General features: G+C 35.2%; 4 protein-coding genes across 7 annotated transcripts in view; 3 read left to right on the top strand and 1 right to left on the bottom strand.

Annotated features, from left to right (window-relative positions):
* The window catches only part of LOC105158251 (probable polygalacturonase), a 5,932-nt gene extending 941 nt beyond the window's left edge, over positions 1–4,991 (top strand). Inside the window, exons 2-5 of the mRNA XM_011074925.2 lie at positions 1,706–1,826; positions 1,979–2,227; positions 3,294–3,447; positions 4,038–4,991. Coding sequence (XP_011073227.1) covers positions 1,706–1,826; positions 1,979–2,227; positions 3,294–3,447; positions 4,038–4,563 — 1,050 coding nt within the window. The 3' untranslated portion in view covers positions 4,564–4,991. The remainder of the gene's footprint in view (positions 1–1,705; positions 1,827–1,978; positions 2,228–3,293; positions 3,448–4,037) is intronic.
* LOC105158250 (tubby-like protein 8) lies at positions 6,102–9,334 on the top strand. The gene is made up of 9 exons (XM_011074924.2): positions 6,102–6,757; positions 6,864–6,978; positions 7,333–7,509; positions 7,626–7,678; positions 7,891–7,987; positions 8,636–8,725; positions 8,811–8,903; positions 9,027–9,094; positions 9,190–9,334. Exons 1-9 carry the CDS (start codon positions 6,285–6,287, stop codon positions 9,263–9,265), a joined length of 1,242 nt encoding a protein of 413 aa, XP_011073226.1. The 5' UTR covers positions 6,102–6,284; the 3' UTR covers positions 9,266–9,334.
* On the top strand, positions 14,217–18,784 carry LOC105158248. Of its 2 annotated transcripts, none has more exons than XM_020692656.1 (6): positions 14,217–14,589; positions 15,232–15,489; positions 15,576–15,749; positions 15,892–15,998; positions 16,761–17,086; positions 17,968–18,784. In XM_020692656.1, the coding sequence occupies exons 1-6, from the start codon at positions 14,455–14,457 to the stop codon at positions 18,573–18,575; spliced, it is 1,608 nt and encodes a 535-aa protein (XP_020548315.1). In that variant the 5' UTR covers positions 14,217–14,454; the 3' UTR covers positions 18,576–18,784. The 2 variants fall into 2 exon arrangements, with proteins under 2 accessions (XP_020548315.1, XP_011073225.1); XM_011074923.2 differs by having other exon boundaries at positions 14,221–14,589; positions 15,229–15,489.
* Positions 20,408–23,021, bottom strand: LOC105158247 (protein HEADING DATE REPRESSOR 1-like). 3 transcript variants are annotated; one of them, XM_020692980.1, is made up of 3 exons: positions 22,556–23,021; positions 20,930–21,312; positions 20,408–20,846 (listed from the first exon to the last, which is right to left on the bottom strand). In XM_020692980.1, the coding sequence occupies exons 1-3, from the start codon at positions 22,659–22,661 to the stop codon at positions 20,640–20,642; spliced, it is 696 nt and encodes a 231-aa protein (XP_020548639.1). In that variant the 5' UTR covers positions 22,662–23,021; the 3' UTR covers positions 20,408–20,639. The 3 variants fall into 3 exon arrangements, with proteins under 3 accessions (XP_020548639.1, XP_020548640.1, XP_011073224.1); XM_020692981.1 differs by having other exon boundaries at positions 21,007–21,315; positions 22,556–23,018; XM_011074922.2 differs by having other exon boundaries at positions 20,930–21,315; positions 22,556–23,009.

The raw sequence follows: 23,848 nt of genomic DNA, 5'->3' as shown, positions 1-23,848 counted from the left end.
GGGAGTAGTCTAGGTTAGTTTGCAGGCAAATCTGACAATGGCCGTGAAGGCGAACCTTATATTCGCTACCTGTTTAAAAGCCGGGTGCATTGCATCTGCTGCAGGATACAATTTTCAAATAATAGATAAAGTGTTGCTTTTTTAGTAGAGGCTTCTGGTTCTCTGGGCTTCAACTCTAATCTAAGGTCTGCTTGATGTGCGTGCGCTAATGTTGGTGGAATTAAAAACTAGAAGAAAGTGGAAATGCAGATGGTTGTAACTTGCATTAATAAGGTGCATCATGATCAGTTCGAAAATTTTGCCATTTTTACTTAAATGAACTTCTTTTCATGCTTAAAGTTGGTATTCCAACCCCCCAAGCATATAGAACTATTTTCTCCTTATTCAAAACAGCAGCCCATTGTCACCAAATTATGCAATTATTTTCATGTGTAGTCACCGGGATGTTACAGCATTTTGCAACAAGCTTGTCATGTTGGCATCACAGTGATATATCAAAATGCACGCTGTCAACAGCCTAGATGTATCAATTATTTGGTGCTAGTTTGATCATTGGACAAACATACTGACCTCAACCAGACTCCTTATCCCTCACTCTTGCTGGATTGTGTAATATTTACCTCACAACTCTTAGATTCTAAATATAGTCTATCAAAGTTGCATTCCTTGTTATCCAGCTAGCTGGACTTGGCTAGCAAAGCAAAGGCACAGTGAAGGAAAAGTTCTTTAATATTACTCGTAGTATAAAGTTATTACGAAACTGAAGTTAATATTACTCGTAGTATAAAGCACTTACGTTATGTTTGGATGGCCAAGTGGGTTTTGGAGCTTAATCAATTATCTAGTCTCAGCTTGGGTGTTTCTTAATATGCATGGATTAATGTTTCGTGTTGGTTGCATATCTTTGTTCTTTTTACTTGGTGGATGTTAATAAGCTATTTCGGAGTCTTGAGAAATTTCAGAACTTTTGCAGTTTCAGACAATTATATAATCTTATGGACAAACATATGATAAGATTCTTAATAGGAATTATTGCGTTGTTGAAGTTTCTACCTATGCAAGATAATATGGGAGGGTGAGATTCCAGTGAGTGCCACTCATGAGCACTCTCGTTTGGCACCACAGCAAATTGACCTATGGGAACCGGAACTCTTTGGAGAAGGCATCTTATTTCCACATCATTTGTGCTCTATATGGTCTTGTAAATAGTTCATATTGAATAAAAAAATCCGGTTGCAATTCCTGATAACCCTCCCCTTTTTGTTTTCAGTTCTCTGTGTTAGGAGTCAACTATAGGAAGAGTCTAAACTTCAAATGGAGAAAGGGACTCACTGGAGTACTTGTGCTCTCACTTATCTCACTTAGATATGTGGTTCATGGCTTACAAAGTTTTCAGCTTATGTGTGAATGCCTCATTGACTGTGAATTTTAACATATTAAGATATATAGAAACACATAATATGATTTTATTCGTTTAGTTCAGCTTTTGAAATAACTTTGCTGAGGCAGCAACCACATGATTAGTACTAAAAAACACGACATGGTGCCTGCGTAAATTGGCGAATTCAAATACTAACTTTTGTCTTTCCTTGCCCTCGTTCCTCCCCAATCCCTGACCCCTCCCATGTGAGAAAGAAGAAAAAGTTTGAGGAACAAAGAGAATAAAAGATCTGATAGGAGAACCTTTTCTTGTTGGATGAGACAGGATGAAAATTATTGGCCACTGATGCCTCCTTTACCATCTTATGGGTATGGAAGAGAACGAGCTGGGCCACGGTACGGAAGTTTGATCCATGGTCAAAATCTCAGAGATGTTGTGATAACAGGTGAGATTTGCATGATTTCTTATTCGAATAGGGAGCTTTTCTAATGGTTTTCATTCTTTTGGCTTATAAAGTAAAGTGCCACTCATTGTTTGATAACATTTACATGGGTAAGCTTAACAATGTTACTTATGGCTTGAATAACCACTTAACAGGGAATAATGGCACCATCAATGGACAAGGTCGGACATGGTGGACTAAGTACCGTAACAAGCATTTGAACTACACCAGGGGTCCTCTTGTACAGCTTATGTGGTCAAGAGACATTCAGATATCTCATGTGACTCTGCGTGATTCTCCATTCTGGACTCTTCACCCTTACGACTGTCAGAATGTTACTATCAGAAACGTGACCATATTGGCTCCGCTATCTGGTGCCCCAAATACTGATGGAATAGACCCTGGTAAATTTGAACTGTTGTGATCTTGATAAGTTTTTTTGACATTTATCTTCATGGTAGATTATGATCTTGAAAGTGCAGCAAGCATAACTCATGCAAAGACTAGTGCTGTTGTTATATTGTTTCTGGTGGAACTGTCTGATCATGACATAATTCAGTAGCTGATTTATATGCACCAATATCTGTTGAGTTGTGATGTTGGAATAACTATTTTAATTTCTTTTTTCCTTTAAGAATTCCTTCTAAAAGTTCTCTAGGGAAAACATTGGAAATACGAAATTCGTCCAAGCATTAAAAGCGACTAAACTCATGACTATATCGTCACATTCAACTGTCTTGACCAGGTAAGCTGTTGTACCAACTAATTTAAAGAGAAGTTTTCTACATAATTTGTATTATACTTCTAAGGAGGAACCGAGAAAGAATACACACACACGCACACACTATAATTAAAATTGTAGTAGCGTCAAAATTGATATTATTTTTAACACCGGCCCCTGTATAAAATGCCACAAATATACTCCTGATCTAGTATACCAAAACATTTCGGGAAGTAATCTGTTCTTTGGACTTCAATGCCTCTTGTTGTTTGCTCAAAAGAATTCCACATGAAGCATTAAGGAATCTTTTGCTTTCCTTTATGGAAAAATTTGTAGAAGTTTACATCTTATATGAGATGGATTATGTTTTGTTTAACAGTGGCTGTTCAATAGTAAGTTTCCTCACAAAATTAATCTACATGTTGCTATAAGCAGAGAAATTCAAGCCTTTTGAAGTTTTGCAGAAGCTTTACCGAACATTGACATATACATTAATAAAAATCTTCTGTATTTTCTTCTTTGACAAAGTGCAATAACTCCTTTCGGCACTATGATGCAAAGACATAATTCATGATACCAGTTGATTACAGATGTGATGGCTTTTATGTGGATGTATTTGGTGGAGTTACTTTAATAGAAATATTTTCCATTTGCTTTAGCATCCATCTCCACCCTTAAACACCCCTCTTCCCTCTAATTGCAAAAAGTAAGTAAAAATGGACTTAGATTGCATGCGGTGTCCTTCGCAGATTCATGTGAGAATATGTTGATTGAGGATTGTTACATAAGTGTTGGTGATGATGGAATTGCAATCAAAAGCGGGTGGGATCAGTATGGAATTGCTTATGCACGACCCTCTACCAACATTCTGATACGTAATGTCGTAGCGCGCTCGATGATAAGGTGAGAGTTTTCTGGTGTCCTGCTTCTGTTTTTGCATATGGTTGTTGACGTACTCAACAGTGTCTAGGTTATCTTGCAAAAAACTTTGATTATAGGTAACACTGACCATAACTATAACATGGATTCTCTTTCTATATAATATATGCTTCAGTAATGCATTTCAGATCTTAACATTGTTATCTGGTATTTTTTGGTCAACCAGATTCCATTCTGCATATTCTCAAGAGTACTTATGAGCACATAGCATCATTGCTATATCTGACATGCATATCTGCCTCTGTTCTCCAATTCTTTGTACCAACTAGATATGCCACCCATTATAGTTGCTGTTTTATTATTCTTCATTTTTCTGAAGGATTTTCCCATATTTTGGCATTTTACTATACTTCATATGCAACCAGAATCAACTCCCTCATTTTTAGCTTTTTTCTCAAATTTGCATTATACTTGAAATCTTTCCAATTTATATGGCATTGTAACATTATGAAATCTGTTTGATAGAAACTATGAAGCCAAATCTATCCATTGGTTTACATACCAATTCTATCTTGGTACTTTTCTTTTCCATTGACACCTTTCACGTGTAACAGTGCAGGAGTATCAATTGGCAGTGAAATGTCTGGTGGGGTCTCAAAAGTAACAGTGGAGAATCTCCTTGTTTGGAATTCCAAAAGAGGTGTTAGAATCAAGACAACTGCCGGCCGGGGCGGATATGTTCGACAAATAACCTACCGAAACCTGACACTAGAGAATGTTAGGGTTGGTATAGTGATTAAGACTGATTACAACGAGCATCCAGACGAAGGCTATAATCCAAAGGCCCTCCCGGTTATCGAAGATATAAACTTTGACAGGATTCGTGGGCGGGGAGTTCGCATTCCAGTTCGTATCTACGGCAGCCAACCGATTCCAGTAAGAAATGTCACTTTCCGAGACATGTTAGTTGGAATAACTTACAAGAAAAAGCGGATTTTCCAGTGTTCTTTTGTCCAAGGGCGTGTGATTGGCAAGATTTTTCCGAGCCCATGTGATAATCTTGACATGTATGATGAAGCAGGGCGTCTTGTCAGGCACTCGACGTCTCAGAATAACATCGAAACAGATTACGATTCATGAAAGGAGGAAGATCAAGAAGTTGATGGGATTTTGCTGCCCTGATGGACGAGACTTACATCTAATGCAGATCATTGGCTTCGGCAGGTCGGAGGTTGAATTGGCACATTTGCTGAGCTTGATTCAGTTGAGCTGATGAGGAAAGAAAATTTATCCACCCTGGATGGATGGGGGAGGAGCAACAGCCACCTCAAAGCTAATCTTTCTGTCCTAACATCAAACCAGGTACTGAGAGTGTCCACTTAAAACACTGGAAAATTATGAAAGTTGTCAAAATTGAGGAAGTCCCAAATTGCAGAAATGAGAAGATTTGTAGTTGTTAGATTTTGTTTTCAGGAAAACTCAGTTAGAGGTGTATGTACAGAAGAACATATATGCATTAGATACTGTAATAAATCCTTAAAGCTAATACAAGCAGTTAGGGCTGTCAATTAATGCAAGGTGGAAGGTTACTGTGAAGTCAGACATTAACTACAGGAATTATCTGCCAATGAAACACTATTACAAAAGTTAATTGAAAATTACTGATATCAAGTAGTTTATGTGACATAATTCACTGCAAATTTTGCAACTTGGGTTTCATTGAAGAAAACACCAAGAAAATTGTTTCCTTGTTCAAATTCTGTAAGAATTTACTAATACAGATACATTTTCTTTTTTAATTGTTTTAAGGGATAATTAAATCCCTTTTTTGAGGTTTAGTATAACTATATGCAAATTTGAAAAACAACTGAAAAAAATTTGAAGTACATTGCAACAAAGATTACAATCTAAACAGAAAATTTATGATTTCTAAGTAGTTGATGGGTCATAACATGTCCAATGTTTGCCCTCATGCAAACTTGGATGAAAAAATTTGAAAAATTATAAAAAAAAAAAATTATGCACTCAGTCAATAAAAAATTATAATATTTTAAATTATAAATAAAGTTATAAATTTTAATCCACATGGATATTTTGATTAATTTATCACAAAAAATAGATAGGAACCTAACGTAGACCAATGAAATAGACTAACTATTAGATGACTGTTAAAATCATGAAGGTATTGGTAATTTTTGAAATAACGAAAAAATATTTATAATTATATCAAATGGCAGAAGAGATAATTATAATTTATCCATATTTTAATTCACTTTGTTATGAATCTTATTCATCAAAAGCATTTTCAAAAAATATTTTTCAACCAAATAAAAGCGGTGAGAGATTAAGGGGAATGATTATTGAATAATAGCAATTGGCACATCGGTGATCTATCCACTCACACTCTAATCAACGACCAATCACTATTACATTTGAGTATATTCCTGTCATTCATAATTACATTGTCAGATTCCCAACCACCTTCGATTCTTGCAGCCCCACCTTTTCTCTGTTCAAAATTCTTGCCGCTTTTTTCCTTCCCAACTACCATTTACCCAATTTATACCCCCCCCCCCCAACTATGACAACCAAAAAGCACACACTCCCACCAGTCAAAAGAAAGAAAAGACTCAACTGAATTCATTGAAGTTACCGTTATATATCGCACATCCAGTTCAAATTTTCAAATTCAAATAGCCGTTGCTTCCAACTCCCATTAATGGCATCGGACACAAGAAAAAGAACATTTCTTCATTTCAAAATCACCCCACACAAACTTCCCCCAAGATTCACTGTCTCATTGTCTAAACCCATCCCCATAACATAAGATTTCCAATCTTTGTCCAAACCATTCTCGAATCATGGCTGGCTGCAAGAAAACCACAATTTCTCGTCAGTCTTCGTACACTTCCATGTACCGTAATCCCCTTATTGAGCAGAAACACCACCGCAGCTCTAGCGAGGGAGGCGGAAACAGCGTTTCTCTTGGAGCCCACATGCGCCGGAATTTAGAAGTTATCAGTGATGATAAAGAGAATGCTGAGCCAAATGTGAAGCCCGGAAAACAGTACTGTGATGGCAAAGAAAATGAAGTCCCCGGTGATGGGAATACGCCAATCTTGAAAGAGTTTTCAGGTAGGACTACTCAGATGAAGGAGAATTTGTTGAAGCCATCTTCGCTTCAGTTGTGCATAAAGAAATACGAGCCTGATTCGAATATTGGATTGAAGATATGGGATTCCGTTGATTCGGAGAAATCGAATTCAGTCAATGTGTGGGACTATTCTGATTCAGAAGCTGCACCGGCTTCGTCCTGGTCGGCTTTGCCTAACAGGTAGGTATTCGCGTGCATTTATTGCACGATTGTATTGAAAACAAGATTGATTGGATTAATTTTAAGTGGGTAAAAAGTTGTAATCCCTGGATTGTGTTTTCTGCAGGGCCTTGTTATATAGGCCTTTGCCTGTGGATGTTGGGAGGTGCACATGTATAATAGTGAAGGAAACATCGCCCGACGGATTCGATGGAGGAACTTTGTACACATTATATACAAATGTAAGCCCTGTTTGTTTCCCTTGACCCCATTGTTCATCTGTGTTTTCTGCAAACTTATGAACTATTTAAGGCCTTCTATTTCTGCAAATGCTTTGTGGTTAATTGCATAAAATCCCCCCAAACAAAAATAAAGGGCAATGCCACTCCCTCAGGTTTCAGAAAGAAACTTTCTGCCTCCAGCATAATGGGGTTGCGTTGCCCCTTTCTTTAAAAGTTCACGGGGTCGCATTGACCTTTTTTGTTTAGGGTGTTTTTGACCTGTTAGTAGTTTTACAAGTCGGTCTGTTGCATTTAGCCCAGTGACTATGTCCGATGAACAAGATTGTGAGTATAGTTTATGTTACTAAACTGCAGGAGGGTAAGGGGCGGCAAAATCGCAAACTTGCTGTGGCTCTTCACAGAAGGCGTAGAGGAAGATCAGAGTTCACAATTGCTCAAAATGCAAAAGGGATAATGGCACGTTCCGAGGACAGTTTAATCGGGATAGTGACTGCTAATCTTGTGGGCTCGAAGTACCATATATGGGATCAGGTGCACAAAAATGATTACAGTTTTGAAGTCCCAGTTCAGCTAATTTAGTTCACAACATGAAAGTGCAAGAGAAGTGTTAAGTTTTTCTAACAGTTTCTAGCATCAATTTGTTGCAGGGGCATTGTCTGAATTCCTTGACTAAACACCCCAAATTATTGGCTGCTGTGAAGTAAGATATATGTCTCCTTGGAAATTCTTATATGCATAGAGTGTGAAACGCCTAATGGTGTAGATCGAGGCAGACACCTACTGATCTACACTTCTTGGTGTTCTCACACCTGGTGAATACAAGAATTGTTGTTATGCGAGAAACTTTCCAGATTATATTATTTTAGTGTCTGGAGGTTGGAATATTGATATATTGGTTGTCTTAATGGATAGATTTATCCCTACTGTATCAACCTGGACTGGGAATTATCGAAGCATGAAGGCATGGATTCCAAAGCACCAATCTATGCAGCTAAAGAATACAAATCAGGTAAATGCTATCTCTATGTTTAGATTTATTTTCTGAGTGTTTTTCTCGTCGTCAAATCATATCTCTTTTATATTGTTTTTGGGATTGCACTCCCCTTGTTGAGGTTTTGCTCCAATCTCGAAGGCGAGTTGAAAATGAAACCAAAGAGAGCGCTGCTATAAGGTGTTTTTGACCCATCAACTACTTAGCAATCATAAATTTTTCGTTTAGATCGTAATCTATCAACGTACTTCAAATTCTTGATCTCTCATTTTGGATTGTTTACATTCGTTCCGATGCATTTAGATCCATTAATCTGGAGTAAGTTGAAATCCCTCCTTAAACATCGTCTCCAATTCAAATCCTTCCATCCAAATGTAATTGTATAGTATTAGAACATAGGAAAACTTTACAATCATAAATTTCTTTAGTGTAAGGAAACGTTAATGAGAACTAGTTAGCAGTCATAAATTTCTCTCATAGCTAGTTTGTTGGAAAACAATACTGCATTGGAGTTTCTTGATGGTTTTTTTGCAACAATTTACCTTTGTTATCTCTTTCATTCTTCATCTGACTGTTATGTTTTAGTAGCTTATTAGCATGAAGTGTTCCTTGTGTCAAACTGAGAGAAGAGTTTCTTTTGAAAATTGCCTGTGCCCTTTTTTGCAGATACAACATATTAATGGATTGCCGGCGGAATGGGAGGGGAACAAGGACAAAGTTCATCAGCTATTTTCAAAAGTCCCTTCTTACAACAAGGTAAGTTCAGTCTAATCATTTCTTTTACCTCTTACAATCCTTCATAAAAGTCTTGACATTGCTCTTTCTGCATCATGTTGCTCAGTTCTCGAAACGGTACGAGTTAGATTTCAGAGACAGAGGACGGGCAGGTCTTAAAATCCAGAGCTCAGTCAAGAACTTCCAATTAACTTTGGAGGTAAGCTCAAGGACTCCGAGTTTCAGCATAGCGTAAAATCAAACTTTACGCATTAGAACTTGTTTACACTCATATCTGCACAAGCCCATGAAACTAAATGCACTTCTATTTGGTGGTCGGTAGAGGAACGGGAAGCAAACGATTCTTCAGCTCGGACGGCTGGGGAAGTCCAAATATGTCATGGATTACAGGTATTCACTTGTCGACATGTGTGTATCCAAGATAATATTCTCTTCCTATGGCGGACTATTTAACGATATGCAGCTACGTACTACTTTTGTTGCAGATATCCATTGACCGGTTATCAAGCCTTCTGCATGTGTTTGGCTTCTGTCGATTCAAAACTCTGCTGCACAGTATAAGTCAAGTCCCCAAGGTCGTGAGTTCATCCTCCGAACATGAGCTTATTGGTGGTTCCTCTACCGTTTCCTTGAGCTGCATTTCGACCTTGGGTACTTAGGAAGTTGTTACTCATGCAATTTTTAGTGTAGTCATGATTCATCCCATGAGTGCAAACTTCTTTTTTGCACCAAATTTATTCAGCAATATGTCATAAAACATGAGTTCAAAGTTGTTGATTTGTGCAATCCATTTCATAGTTGTGGTTAACTAGCCAATATTCATGGCGTTCAGTAACTTGTAAGGTCGCATTGCCGTCCTTTGAGATTTTGTGTAATTATATGTAAAATTTCTATTGTTTAAAAAATTACATCTAATTAAAATTTATCAAATTTGTTGATATTAATAAAATAATTAAATAAAAATTCATATTTACTCCAAACCTTAGAAGAATTATCCCTACACTTAGAATGTTGTGAATTTTTTAGAGTCGTCTAGATTTTCACTAAAACAATCCGTCTTTGTTGACATAAACACAAAAATATTTTTATTCTTGTTTGATAAATATTTTCACTAATATTTTTTTTGTTCTCAATTTATTTTTTCGTATCAAATAAGAAGAAATATTTGGGATTTACTCCTATTTCAATTATACCAAAAAATTTGAAGGAAAACTATTATTTGTTCATTCCCCTTTTTACTTCCCTTTTCTCTTACTTGAACCAAACGAACTGTAAAATTAAATTGCGTCGATACTTTTTTATTAGGTTAGATTTAATTACACTGTATAGGTACCCTATGTTCTTTGTAAAACTATAAGTACATTATCTAATAATGTGTTGATGTAAATTATAATTATAAACTCAAATGGTCTACTTCTAATTTTACAAAGAATAAAGAGTATTTACCAATTAATTTAATTTTAGGAAACATTAATATAATTTATTTTTAGGTGAAGCCACTCATCAAAGGGGAGAAAGTATTTTCATTTCAAGAAATGAAATTAATTGGCTCTTGAAATATTCAAAGAAATACCTAAATTAACAAATTTGGGAAGAAAGAGAATTAAATTAAATTAGCGTAAATTACAATGAGCTTTTTTGAAATTTGACGTAATTACAAATATCCTCTTATTATTTAAAAAATTATAAATATCTTCAAATTTTTAATAAAATTATGCATTTCTAAATGGAGGTTTGGAATTGCCAACTTTGCCTTTGCTGTATCTTTTTAAAAATATTATTAAAAACAGAAAAAAAAAAAATTTGAAAAAAAAAAAAAAAAAAACTATCCACTTAGTCCATAAAAATTCTCAAAATTCTTTTAAAAATAAAATAAAATTATAACTTATAGTCCAAAAAGATATTTTGATTAATTCATCATAAAAAATAGATGAAAATCTAACGAAAACTAAATAATTGGACTGATTGTTAGATATATGTCAAAATCAAAGAATATTAATAATTAATTAAATAATATAAAATATTTATAATTATATCAAAGTTCAAAAGCTCATCCTAACCTAACCTAACATTTAGTTGACTATATTGATGATCTAATCACCCCACGGAAGGAATTATTTAGATCACCTTTTTTTTTTTTCTAGAAAATCTTGGTCAAATTTTGGTTAGGTCTATTACCTAATATTTCAATCCATTTATTTGTTGCTTATTTGTAGTCCATGTTTATGAAAATTTAAGAGATAATCTCGTAATTTAAAAAAATTCTCACTTTCAAACTTCATCCCAACTTTTGTTAGGAAATTATAAAAAAAAAAAATTTAAAAACCACGTGTGATTCACGTAGCCGTTATTCTTAAAAGATAACGGCCACTTGACTTGTACGTCATTTTCACCGTCAATTTCCTAATAAAAATTGGTCGGAAGAATAAAAATGAACTTTTTGCAAGTTACGAAATTATTTTCAATAATTTCATAAATAATACAACTAAAAATGCATAGAGTTTAAGTTACGGAACAAAAAATACAATTTGCTAGCCAACTAATTATTTCTTCTTCAATCATATTAAAAAGCCCATAATTAAAAATAGGGTAAATTGCAAATTACCTTTCCATATTATTCAAATTTGATATATCAAATTGTGATTGTATATCAAATTTTGAGTTGTGTTAATTGACAAGAAATTGCAATAATTGTAGGTAAGTTATTAGGTATCCTTTAAATTATTTTTTTTTTAAATCACAATTTGATGTCTCATTGCATATGCTATATTTAAATGCATGTCAAACAAACACACAAACATATATATACACTTAGATCTTTCCATCTAGATCGGTATTTTTCAATGAAATAATAAGACATGAATAAAAAGTTTCTTGACATAAAATAAAAAAATTAATTACATTTATACCCTTTTTGAAAATACTTAATTACATTTTTTTTTTCAAAAAAAGTTTCCAAGAATTATTATTTATACATGACTTTCTTTCGTTAGGGTTTGAACAGTACGTAAAAAAAAAAAAAAAAACTTAAATTTTTAATTTTGTCCCTCATTTAATCTTGTCATTGATATTTTTGTACTTATAAAAAGGTAAATATAATGTATATGTGGATGAGGTCGACATCATTATATTTTTTTTCTTTATGGGTACAAATTATTACATGAAAATATTAAAAAAAAAGAAAAAAGTTAGAAATTTATGCATTTTTTTGGCTTACGTCCGTATTTTCTCGTTTAAATGCTAATGAAAGGAGACTATGTATAAACAGTAAATTTTCGGAAGAAGTGTAAGTATAATTTTTTTATATATATTTTTTAAAAAATAAAATTTGTATTTTCAGAGAGATCTTAATATAATTAACCCTAAAATAAATATTGGTCTATTGACACGCAACGTAAACAAGGGGTCCAGTTTAATAATTGTTGCGAAGGAATTAATTCTTGAAATCGCTATCGCGCTTGTGAAATTAATATCTTTAGTTTAAAATCGCAAGTCCACTTGCCAAAATATCTGTTTTTCAGCAAAAGTAAAAGTTTAATCATATTAGGCCTCGTTTGCTAAGTGTGATCGAATTATGGAGTCATAGATTAATAAATAATAATGCAAGAGATAAATTGTGATAGATTAATATACTGTTTTGTTGATTTGATTTCACCAATTTTTGTGTTATTAGAGAATTACTTAACGTAATAATTATTAGAAATTGATTGAGATTGCGAAAATGCACATAAATGAGACCACATTGTCGTTGTTACTGATTAAGTCATAACACATACATAAAGTGAAATACTATTATCTTGCACGGCCTTTAGTGGACAAAAGTGAGCGAATTTTGGATTTTCTATTACAAATTTTATTCCATCTTCTACTTCATTTAATATACGCACGCCACGTGTATAAACATGACATCGTGTGTCTTTTATGGAAAAAATTATACACGTGATGGGTGGATGCTGAATGGAGTAAAAGATGGAATAAAAAATTCGATTCAGAAAATGAGGGCATTGTGGATCAAATTTTTTTAACACGTGTAGGCCGTGCTTTTTTGTGATTACGATACCATGATACCAACCCAAGAGATGGTATTGTGCTTTTTATTTTGTGATTACAAGAAGTGGTATGCTAATTACACAACAATCGTGGTTACTATCGGGGCTTAATATTTTTATTAATGACTGCCTGATTTCAAAGTAAACGTCCGATAATGTCGGATTCCGACCCAACCTGACTTAATTTGGTACTCAACAAACATGTTTCCAACATCATTTGTATATATAAATAAGAACGATCATCAAATATAAAAATACATAATAAGTTGTTTTCAGCTCATCTCTTCCTTTATCCAAAATATAATCATCTCACACAAAAATGATATAATCAAAAGAATCATCACTTACTAGTCTGCTTATAAGAGTGTGATACGATGCATTTTTTCACTAACTCAACCTCACTATTTGTGATATATTTTTCAATGAATTTTTTTTGTAAACCACACAAATCCATCAAGACTTTTAGCAGTCCACACAATCCTATAGGCTAGTAATAATTCGTATAGAGCCCTCAAGACCGTTTAATCCATACAGAGCCAGTAAGCCGACTAAAAGGGTATTTTATAATTTTGTTTAGAATTAACATAAAGTTTAATTAGTAGATATTGACCCTCTAATTATTTTAATCGCCCGTCAATGTATAAGTTATCCGACCGGTGAATATTTTTGTAAAAACATTCACTGATTGAATTTTTTGTTATATTTTATATTATATCTATATTAATAGAAAGAAAAAAAGATCTTTCTCTTTTACAAACAGTGGCTGCGACACTGTTTGACGTTAATAATACTCTAGATTAATTTTTTTTTAAATTTCTTTCTTTTTTTATTTTTTTGTGTGAAATATAATGTACTGAATTATATATACTATTTTTTTATTTATAATATATTTTAAAATATAAAAAATATTTATTATATACCCATATAAATAAGGGAAAAATGTGAAATTTTCAGTAAATAATACCAAACTCTTTTCAAGCGAACTAAACCACCACACTTAAAGCGTGCATGGTAATTAATACCATTAAAACATTCGAAGTCAATAGCTTGTTCCAACGTAAAATCAGTAGTCCAAAAAGGGCGGCGCGTCCCCACCACAGCCGCCGGAATATCGTCGTCTTCTTTTCCTATAAGTCAGCTACACGACAAACTCCCCAATCATCCAACGTTATCCATTCATTTCTTACGTGTCAAAACTTGTGCTCCAGATCCTTCCACGTCTACCTCCCGCCAATCACCACCGCTCCGCTACTGGACAACTATGCGGAAGCTTCAAGAAACAGTGGGCCCCCCCACTTTATCCACAAAACATGGTCGCTCCATGTGATCATCCCACCAAAAAGCTACAACTCGAATTCGGTGACCCGAGATTACCGAATTACCCCTTGATAATTTTCGGACAGCTCAGTTCACCCACCCCTTCTACCTAATGAGGAATTTCATTTGGGGGGGGCGCGTTCGAGGGGCAGAGAAGTCCCAATTGCGCGTAAAATTGGCACGTGCGAGTCGCCGTCCAAACAATATACGTACGATTCCAGTTCAAACTCCTTTCCTTCATCATACTACTTCTCTGTCTCCTTCGGAGAACAGCAAAGCGAACTCGAACTTTTCCGATTCGACTCACCAAGATAGGGTAGTGCTAGGATTTTGATCGGGGACGGTGGAAACGAGGTGAAGTAGAGGTCTTTTAACGGTTTCGTGATGGTGCAGTTGATGAGAAACGGTAAATCGGAACAGCAGAGGGAGAAGATGGCGGCTCCGACTGCGGCGGCAGTTAAGGTGGAGGTGGAGGATCATTTGGAGGAAGAGCACGGACCACTCCATAAGCGACCCAAAGTATTTGCTTTTTCTTTTTGGTTTTGTAGTATCTGTTTGTGCTTCCGCAAAAGAGTCCTGTTTTATGGTCTAGCTATTTTAGTGAGCGTATAGTGTTTTTGCCGTTAACATCAGTGGAAAGGAATTATTTATATTGATTTTTGAAGGAGTATGACAGTGTCTTTATCGGCAAGATTAGGAGTTTTTGACGTTTTCTGGCTATTATTTAATTTGTGAGGTGTTCTTTCTTCTGGTTGTTTAATTTTTATGGTTTTAATGGTTGATGTTATTTCTTGTTGTCTATATTGGGAAGGTGACTTAGTACATAAACGGAAATAAATAATGTTTGGATATTAAGTTTATGATTTAACCGGTTGGTTTCGAATTCTATTCTTGTCATTTTGCAAGAAACTAAAATTATCTAATGTGATTTACTTCTTGTGGTTAATCCTAAATCGATGTGAGGGTTGTGGCTGTCCAGCAGCTTGGTTGTGTTGCAATCGAGTTTGTGATGATTTTAGATTCAGTTGGTGATTTTCTTTTGTGATAATTTTGTATTAATGCAAGTACCTGGGCATTTGAGGAAAAATATTTAGGTTTTGAATGTGATGCTGTATGATTTATTATTTTAAAGCCTATGTCGTCTGTTTTCCATTACAGCAGCAAAACTTTGGACTGGGAGGTTTTACTGTGCCAGCTTCCGGGTACAACCCCTTGGATGAGCCTAGTCCACTGGGTTTGCGTCTGAGGAAAAGCCCATCACTTTTGGAGTTAATCCAAATGAAACTCTCCCAATCGAGCAGTCCTAAAGTTGGAAGTCATGCTCATGGTAAAAGACAGCCGACAGGTAGTGCTGCTTCTGGTGAAAAGCTGAAGGCTGCCAATTTCCCCGCTTCAATTCTTAGGATTGGGACCTGGGAGGTACATTTGTACCTGTGTTGGAAAAGATTTCTCTAGTAAATTATAATATTTTGCTGAAAATCACTGAAGTTGTTATGCTTCTGCAGTATAAATCAAGATATGAAGGAGACTTGGTGGCAAAATGTTATTTTGCAAAGCATAAGCTGGTCTGGGAAGTTCTTGATGGTGGTCTTAAGAATAAAATTGAAATTCAGTGGTCCGATATTATGGCTCTGAAGGCAAATTACCCAGATGATGCTCCTGGAACTTTAGATGTCGTGGTAAATATGCTAGTACCATACTGTTTATGTTTAATGCTTTTTTTGGTTTGATTTAAGCCACAATGTTTTCTAATTCATCTCAATTACTACTGCACTATCAATAACTTCTTTGGTTTCCTGTTTTAATCTGCTTCTGGTGCAGCTGGCTCGGCAACCTCTTTTCTTTAGGGAGACTAATCCACAACCTCGGAAGCACACTCTTTGGCAGGCGACCGCAGACTTTACTGGCGGACAAGCGAGTATACACAAGTAAGATTAATCTTTATGGAGCTAATTTTGCCTGCTTAAGTGCTCTTATATGAACTCCATGCTTATGTGGTTTCTTGGGTGAGATGAAGAATGGTTTTCATAATCATTTTTGATTGGCCTGTGTTTTTTCGTGCTTAAAATGTATAATGTAAAATCAGAGGTGAAATATCCTATTTTGCACATTGCTCTTACTCTATTGTATGCTATAGGTTTCAGTTAAGAATGTTTAAACATGGTAATTGGTAAGAGTCTAAATTGCAGGAAAATTATTTATTTTGAGATTTCTATGACCTTATTACTTGGCAGAGTGGGGAGTCGTGTGGCAGATGCATTGCCTTCTTTGTCCTAGTATTTTTTATTTTTAATTATATCCTTCTCATTTTGGCCCTCATTTAAGTTAACAAGGAAAGATCTCGTGGTGTACACTTGAACTGTTTTATTGAGTGATATATAAATCTTCAAGTGCTGGATTAAATCAGAGCCAGAGTCATCCCTTAGGGCTGCTGAGCGTGAACCCTGTTTACTGTATTGGTCCAATATTAGAACTTTTCTAAAGCGAGGTGTTGACTGTTGCTTATTTGTGCTATTTGTCTGTTTTGCTAAATATTTTCAAGTTTCAATTATATGACCTCATGTAGAACATACGTGTATCCCATTTTGCATGTATGTTATTCAAATGAACTTTGTCTGTCGGAGATTCTTGGATTGTTATTCAAAGAAGGTCTTATCATACATCTGTGACCTGGTAACTTCTTATTGCAGGCGGCATTATCTGGAATGTCCACAAGGCTTGCTAGGAAAACATTTCGAAAAACTTACTCAATGTGACCCTCGCTTGCAGTTCCTTAGTCAGCAAGGAGAGATAACATTAGATTCACCATATTTTGAACCGAGAATCTCTGTGTTGGATGATCAAAATGAAGACAATAGTGAATTGGATCTGAATAGTGAAAGAAGTCCTTCATTTTTCAGTTTAAAGGATGCTGCTTCTCCATCAGGGGCTCAGACTTCTTCCTCAAAGAATGATCAAGATGCTCCTGGTAGACCTTTAGAATCTTATCGTCAGGAAACACCCTCACCGTGCTCAGGTAAAATTATGATGGTATTGAAGATTATACTAAAATCTAAGATTTATTTTTATTCAGAGATTTACTTTACCAATGTTCTTTTGTTTGGCTTGCTTCGGTTTTTCATCTTTCTTTAAACAAAAAAATATCTACAAACCATCCAGAGACTAGACTTCTAATTAGAGTATTGAGGTTGTTTCCATTATGGAAATGTATCATGAATTTGCTTAGAATCTCTGTTCTTTGGTTTAGTTTCTCTTCTATATCTGCTTATTTGTTCTCATTGCTACGTTTGTTCATTAATTTGGTTCAGAGTAGCTTTCCCTATGACAATGAACATCCTTATAACTATATGGTTCTTTTAAGAGTTGAGTGGGATTGATTGACTTAACTGAACTATATGACGGAGAAACTAGGAATGGCTTCCTTATAGGATGAAGAATGTGCGTAGTTGTTGAGTCAAACTGGGCACGAGCTTTATGAGATGGGATGCTAACTGTTTTTGGTTTTGCCTTTTAGACTCTTGGCCATCACTGGTCTAGAGGTAGTTGGTTTAAACTTTATGTGATTTACATTTCTTCTTGTATGTTGATAGAAGATCTCTTGAAGTACTCTCTTACATCACTGCTCTAAGAAGAGAGTAGGTTTAAACTTTATGTGATTGATGTTTCTTCTTGTAGTTGTTCGAAGAACATGTTAATTAAATGCAAGAAAGTCTTGTCTCCAATAATTTAACTAATTCCTAACAAGAAACCAGACCCTTAGTGTCAATATGACAGTATTGGTGAATACCTTAAAAAAGGGGACGCTCAGGGTCAATATCTATACACTTGTTTCTAGATGGAATCTTTCTTCTGAAATTTGAGTTGTCCTCTTTTCTGATCCAAATTTACTGCCATCAGCTAGGGACACATGGACAGTTGAAGATATAAAAAATGGTGGAATGGAGCAACTTAAGGTTCTCAGCAACTGGGAACAGATCAGGGTTCCCGTTCTCCGCTCCTCTATGTCAATGAGTGATTTAGTGAGCCACCTTGAAAATCGGATATCAGAGCAGGGATCATTGTCCAATCCAACTCTTTCCAGTGAGGAATGGGAGGGTCTCCAGATCTTGGATGATATCAACCGGTATCTGTTCAGTGACACCCAAAACATGCCAGACTCAGATGAGAAATCACTCGTGTCTAGGGTCAATTCACTCTGCTGCCTCCTGCAGAAAGATACTGCTGTAGATGCAAATGTGCAATCTAAAACCGACAATTGTCAGGATACATCTTCGGTGCAAGAGAGAGCAGATGAATCTAACGGTATTGGTGTGCCAACTAGTGAAAACAAGGTTAGAGAGAAGTGTAGCATCTTTCAAGATGAGTTCAATGTCATCCACAATCAATCGGCATCCATGTCCAGAAAGGACTCGGTTGGAGATTTGCTGCTCAATCTCCCCAGGATAGCTTCTCTGCCTCAGTTCTTGTTCAATATTTCAGAAGGTTTTGAGAACCAAGCTAGATAATGACTTTCGGGTAATTAGGTAGCATGTATATTAGTATGTATATACGCCTTGGTGAGTGTACAAATTGATACTAATAATTGTTCTTCTCTGAACTTTGCTGGAGTCTGGGGATTCTGAAATTCAGATTGATGATGAATCCTGTAAATCATGTAAGCTGCTGGCCCTGAATCTTTGTTTACGAGGTATTCCAATTTCCACCATGGTAATCATTGTGCACAAAGTGTATGCACCATGTATTGCAAAGTTTGTTCTATGTTCCACGTTTCTTTTCTTTTTAGGGATAATTTGCTGAGGTTTGAAAAATTAAATATAATATTTGTTGTTTTTGTTTAATAAATAAAATTTTTCAATCAATGAAAATTCACTGAATTTTTTCATATTAGAAAAAAAATTGGAATGAAAATTCATTATACCTCAATCGACTTACTTATTAACTCATTATAAGATGAAAATATTTCTTCTCACATGCATTTGCATTTAAAGATATGTAAGAGTAGTTTGATTAAGAAAAATATATATTTAACTTGCAATAAGCTAGTAATAAAGTAATTGAGAGTAAATATGATTTTCATTCAAATTTTTAGCTTATATAAACAGACTTGATAAATTTTAACTAACTAATCTATTTGCAAGACGGAAACAAACGTCAGAAATACTATATAATTTCTCAAGCTATAAAAATTTGAATTTAATTACATCAAATCCCGTGGAAGAGCGATGTAAAAATTATCGCTTCTTTTCATTTGGGCTTCACTGTTATTCAACTTACTGTTGCGTGTTGATTCCTTGGCTAGGTACTCTTTTGTTGTAATTAATAAAGCTTTCCTGTAAAACTGAGATGGCGAAACCAGTGTACTGCAGGGGTGATCGGGTAAGGACTGCACTCGACGCTGCAGTCAGCCTTCTCTTGCCTAGTTCCTCCCACAATAGCCAGTTTCCAGGAGATGACTTGTGCTTTTGTGTAAGTTGTAGACAAATTGTAAGATAAGCAGTTGGCAAAGTTGTGAATTTTTGAAGTGCAAACTGAAAAATGATTGAATTTAGATTTTAGAACATCCCATAAACAACCTAATATTTACAATTTTACTTACCAGTTAGTTATGACTTGCTTTTAAATTCAATTTAATTTAAATAATTCAGAACAAAAAATTGTTTAATCAAACAACTGTTTACACCTTATTTAAGCAATGATAAACACTTATTTTAAATAGTTCCAAATACTTGTTATATATTCAAAGAATCTATTTCGATAAATAGATGTTGCCGGTGACGCCATCCATGCGAGAACATATATCAATCTTTAAACAACACTTAACAACGCGATCGTGTATTGATCAGCTTTCTAAATGTAGTTAGTGATGCACATTTCTTCCCGATCATTTTTTTTTCTGTTTTTAATCCAAGAACGTGTGTTTTACACTTTTTTCTTTTGTTTTTCTGTTTTTAATCCAAGAACGTGTGTGTTTTACACTTTTTTCTTTTGTGTTTCCGTTTTCAGTGAAAAATATATATTTTTAATTTTATTTAAATTTCCATGTGAAACGAAAATATAATTGGAGTAAATATATATGGACAGATACAATTTTTTTAAAATTATTATTTCAAAAACTGAAAATGAAAACACAATTCCCAAAATTTCATATCTCAAAACATCATGTTCTCTTTTAAGAACTATTTCAGCAAACTTTGTGACTCATTCATCCAATTATTCTAATTATTTCATTATTTTGATATATATAAAGTAAAGTAATTCTTCTGTCACATCATGCTAATTTATGACATTTGCATCTCAATTTCTTTAAGAATAGTTCTTCCTTAACATGACAAAAACATAGTCAAACTCGAATCTCTGCAGCATAATCATCATTTCCATATTTTTCCTTTCATTCATAGAACAAACCACAACTCTAAGGTAATTACAACAATCAGACCTTAATTACAACAAAAACTGGCACAGAGACACTTCCTTGATTGGTCTTAAGGTTTACACTTTCTATATAATTCTACATACACAAAAGAATAAGGCATAGCCAATTAAAAAGAAAAAAGTAGAAAGATAAAGTTTTACGGCATCGGATTGATCCCTTCGTCCTCTCCCGCTTCGTTTTCATGCAACATGTCCATAAGCATTGTTATCTGGTTTTGCAGCATAGTGTTCTGTCTCTCTACATCAGCCCGTTTGCTCCGTTCTTCCAGCAGCTGCAGTTGAAGGTGCTCCAGGCATCGCGCATCCTCCTCTAGCTGCTCGTTCAGCCCGTCGATTTCTCTGTCCTGCAAATGCCATTTATAACATTGTTTGACGTTCCATCACGCAAGAATACAGGAAAAGAAAAGACGTTGCTCAAGAGCAGAACCTTTCGATTCATTTCTTGTACGGCTATTCTCCGCATGCTCTCGACAACATCCACATTGACAAGCTTCCGTTTCTTACCAATCAGCCAACCTCGTGGATAACTTGCAGACTCAAAGTCGGGAGGAGGAAGCAGTGATTCTGCTGAAGGACGTTTGCCATTTATGTTAATCACAGGCTCCAGTGGTTCGAACAAAGCCTTCCGCTTCTCTGAAAGCGTGGAGAAGGTGTTTGGCTCTTGCTGCTTGTCGTCAGTGGATGATTCTTGCTGTTTTTCCAGGGATTTATCAACATCCGATACATCTGTTGCAGATGATGCTTGCTGTTTCTCCATGAATTTATTTGGTGTCGGACCGTCTGATGTTGTGTCTATATTCTTCATTCTGACTACTGGAACATAGAACCACCAAGTAAGAAAATCAGCTTTATATCAATCTTCAGCATTACTTTCTTGTTTTTCCCTTTCTAAACACACTACTAACTGAGAAACTTCCATAAAATGTAAGGCGGAAACTGCCTTATTGAAGCTAATCACAAGTTGCCATCGGAAACAATCTAGTGTAACAATGTTGATTTTTATATGTCAGGCTGCTCCATTAGTCAAATTAACAATATTAAATTCACATTTCATGCAAGTTAAGTGCATCATCAGTTTGTCTCGCACACACTTATTCATCACACTGGAGCTTTAATATATATGAACTCTCTTTTCTATCGAACTGAAAAAAAGGGTCTCAAGGAATGGTTCGCTTTTCCTATCTTGATATCCCGAACCGAGAGATCCACGAACCAGGATTATGATGCATATAGATCACCTACCATCAAAATGACTGCTACTTGTTTTAAAGTGCAACGTTTGTACCATGCCGAATATAACGAGGATAGAGCTACGGCGTCATCACAACCTTTTCAAGCAGTAAGATCACAAGAGAAACATGTTGGCTGCTTCATGAATCTTAGTTGAGCCTCCTAACTACCTTCGAAACTTCAAGTTGACTAAAGAAAACTAAATGCTAATTTGAGTTAGGAGAAACTAATGATCTTTCATCTCCACGTGTGGCAGCAAATTCAAGGTCTTCGTGTAGGACCCTCGGTCGAGGTATCATCCAACTAACTAAAGACAAGACTAAGTTTACAGATGATTGTTTGAACAATACTTCAAGTTGTTAAACCAAATGACCTTTCAACTAGAGCACAAAGTCTTAATTCCATGGGAAATTAAACAATCGATCAATACAGAGCAGCCACAACAAAAGGACTGGTAAACAACTATAACTTTCAGCTATCTCTTGATGAATAAACGTGTAAGCAAAGCCAAACTCCATATAGCCTTGCCACTATTGTACTACTCCACCCCTCCCCCCCACCCAAGCAGGAGGAAGGAGGAAAACAACTAGTCAAGAACACCGGAGAGGGGGATCTGATTATGTTACAGTAGCATGCATGCAAATGATAATAAACACACAGACAGAGGAAATATAATGAAATTTACACTGAATTTTCACATAATCCACAAACGGTTGGGCTCTATACAGCTCCAATTTCATTCAAGAAATCAAAGGCAAAAACGAATTAAAATCGAGAAAACAACATAAAGGGGTTCTGTTGCCTGTGAGAAAAATAAAAAAACCTGATCTTCTCCTGGATTTCCAGAACACAGGAGGAGATGAAGACACCGGAGAGAACCCATTAATATTCAGACTCCCTCCTTCCACCTTCTTCTCTGCTTCCTCCATAACTTAAACCAGCTCAGAATAGACGAAAATTCATATGGGGTTTCAGTAATTCAGCTTATCCAGAGGTGGGGAAGAACAAAAGAGAAAGATAGTCAAGAAGAGTAAGAAATCAGGGAAAAATTGAAGTTGAGATATTGATGCGGTGGGGAGGTGACGGAATAATCAAAGAATTGTTGTTTGGAGGGCTTAGATTTGATCATTTGATGTCTGTTTGGGGTCGTTGCCTCGTTTCATGTTCCTCTCCCTCGTGTGTTGTTGGGACCCGATCCCATGTTGTCGTTTCCCAGGATTCACCTCTTGTTTTCTTTGTTTTTACTGGAGTTGCCCGCCGTTCAAGATTAAAACCATAACAAGGTATATACGGATATTCTTCTTCCTCAGCAGGACTAGAAAGCTTTCTATTATCGAGACATTAGTACTCGTGACACGTTGTTTGTATATGTACATGATAAACATGTTTTATATTTTAAAATAAATTATAAATAAAAATAAAATATATAATAATAAATTATGTTTTTTTTTTAAAAAACTACTTTTAAGTATTATCAACACAATAAAATAATTAGTATAGTAAAATTAAAATAACGTAAAGTCATTCTTATAAAAAAAAGAAATTATACTTAATTTTTTAAATTATCTAATTAAGAGTATAATTGTCATATTTAAAAATTGGTATAGTGGTGTCACTAACTATCGTTTATAAGTACGAAGGTCCTTATTTTATATATACTAGTCCTCGTGGTACGCCATCTCGCGCGCATATAATAAACTACCACCGTGATCTTATTTTATTGGGATAAATTACAACCACCTTCCCTAAAATTTGGTATAATTACAAATACCTTATCGTTGTTTGAAAAATTATAAATATGTACTCAAATGAAAAATAGTTATAATTTACCCTAATTATTTTTCCTTTCTTTTCAATTTAGGTGATCTGTGGGTGGCTTCTCTATGTTGTTGTATTCTTCTCTAGTGGTGCAAATCTTGTGCAATTTAGTTTGGTTTGTTTTCATGATGTTTGCACTGGTTTGCACATGTTATTCGAACAAGCTCTGCTTTCCTCTTGTCATCTTCAAGACTCCTCTTTCCGTCCTCAAGTCTCTGAATCAAATCATAAGAACACTGTAAACTCAGTGTGTGGAGGATGCTCATTCCCTACGACCAAATACGGATGGAAAGGAAAG

Source organism: Sesamum indicum, linkage group LG3 (genome assembly GCF_000512975.1).
Source record: "Sesamum indicum cultivar Zhongzhi No. 13 linkage group LG3, S_indicum_v1.0, whole genome shotgun sequence".
NCBI lineage: Eukaryota > Viridiplantae > Streptophyta > Magnoliopsida > Lamiales > Pedaliaceae > Sesamum > Sesamum indicum.
The sequence above is the reverse complement of the archived record's forward strand: the minus strand, read 5'-3'. Positions and strand labels throughout refer to the sequence as shown.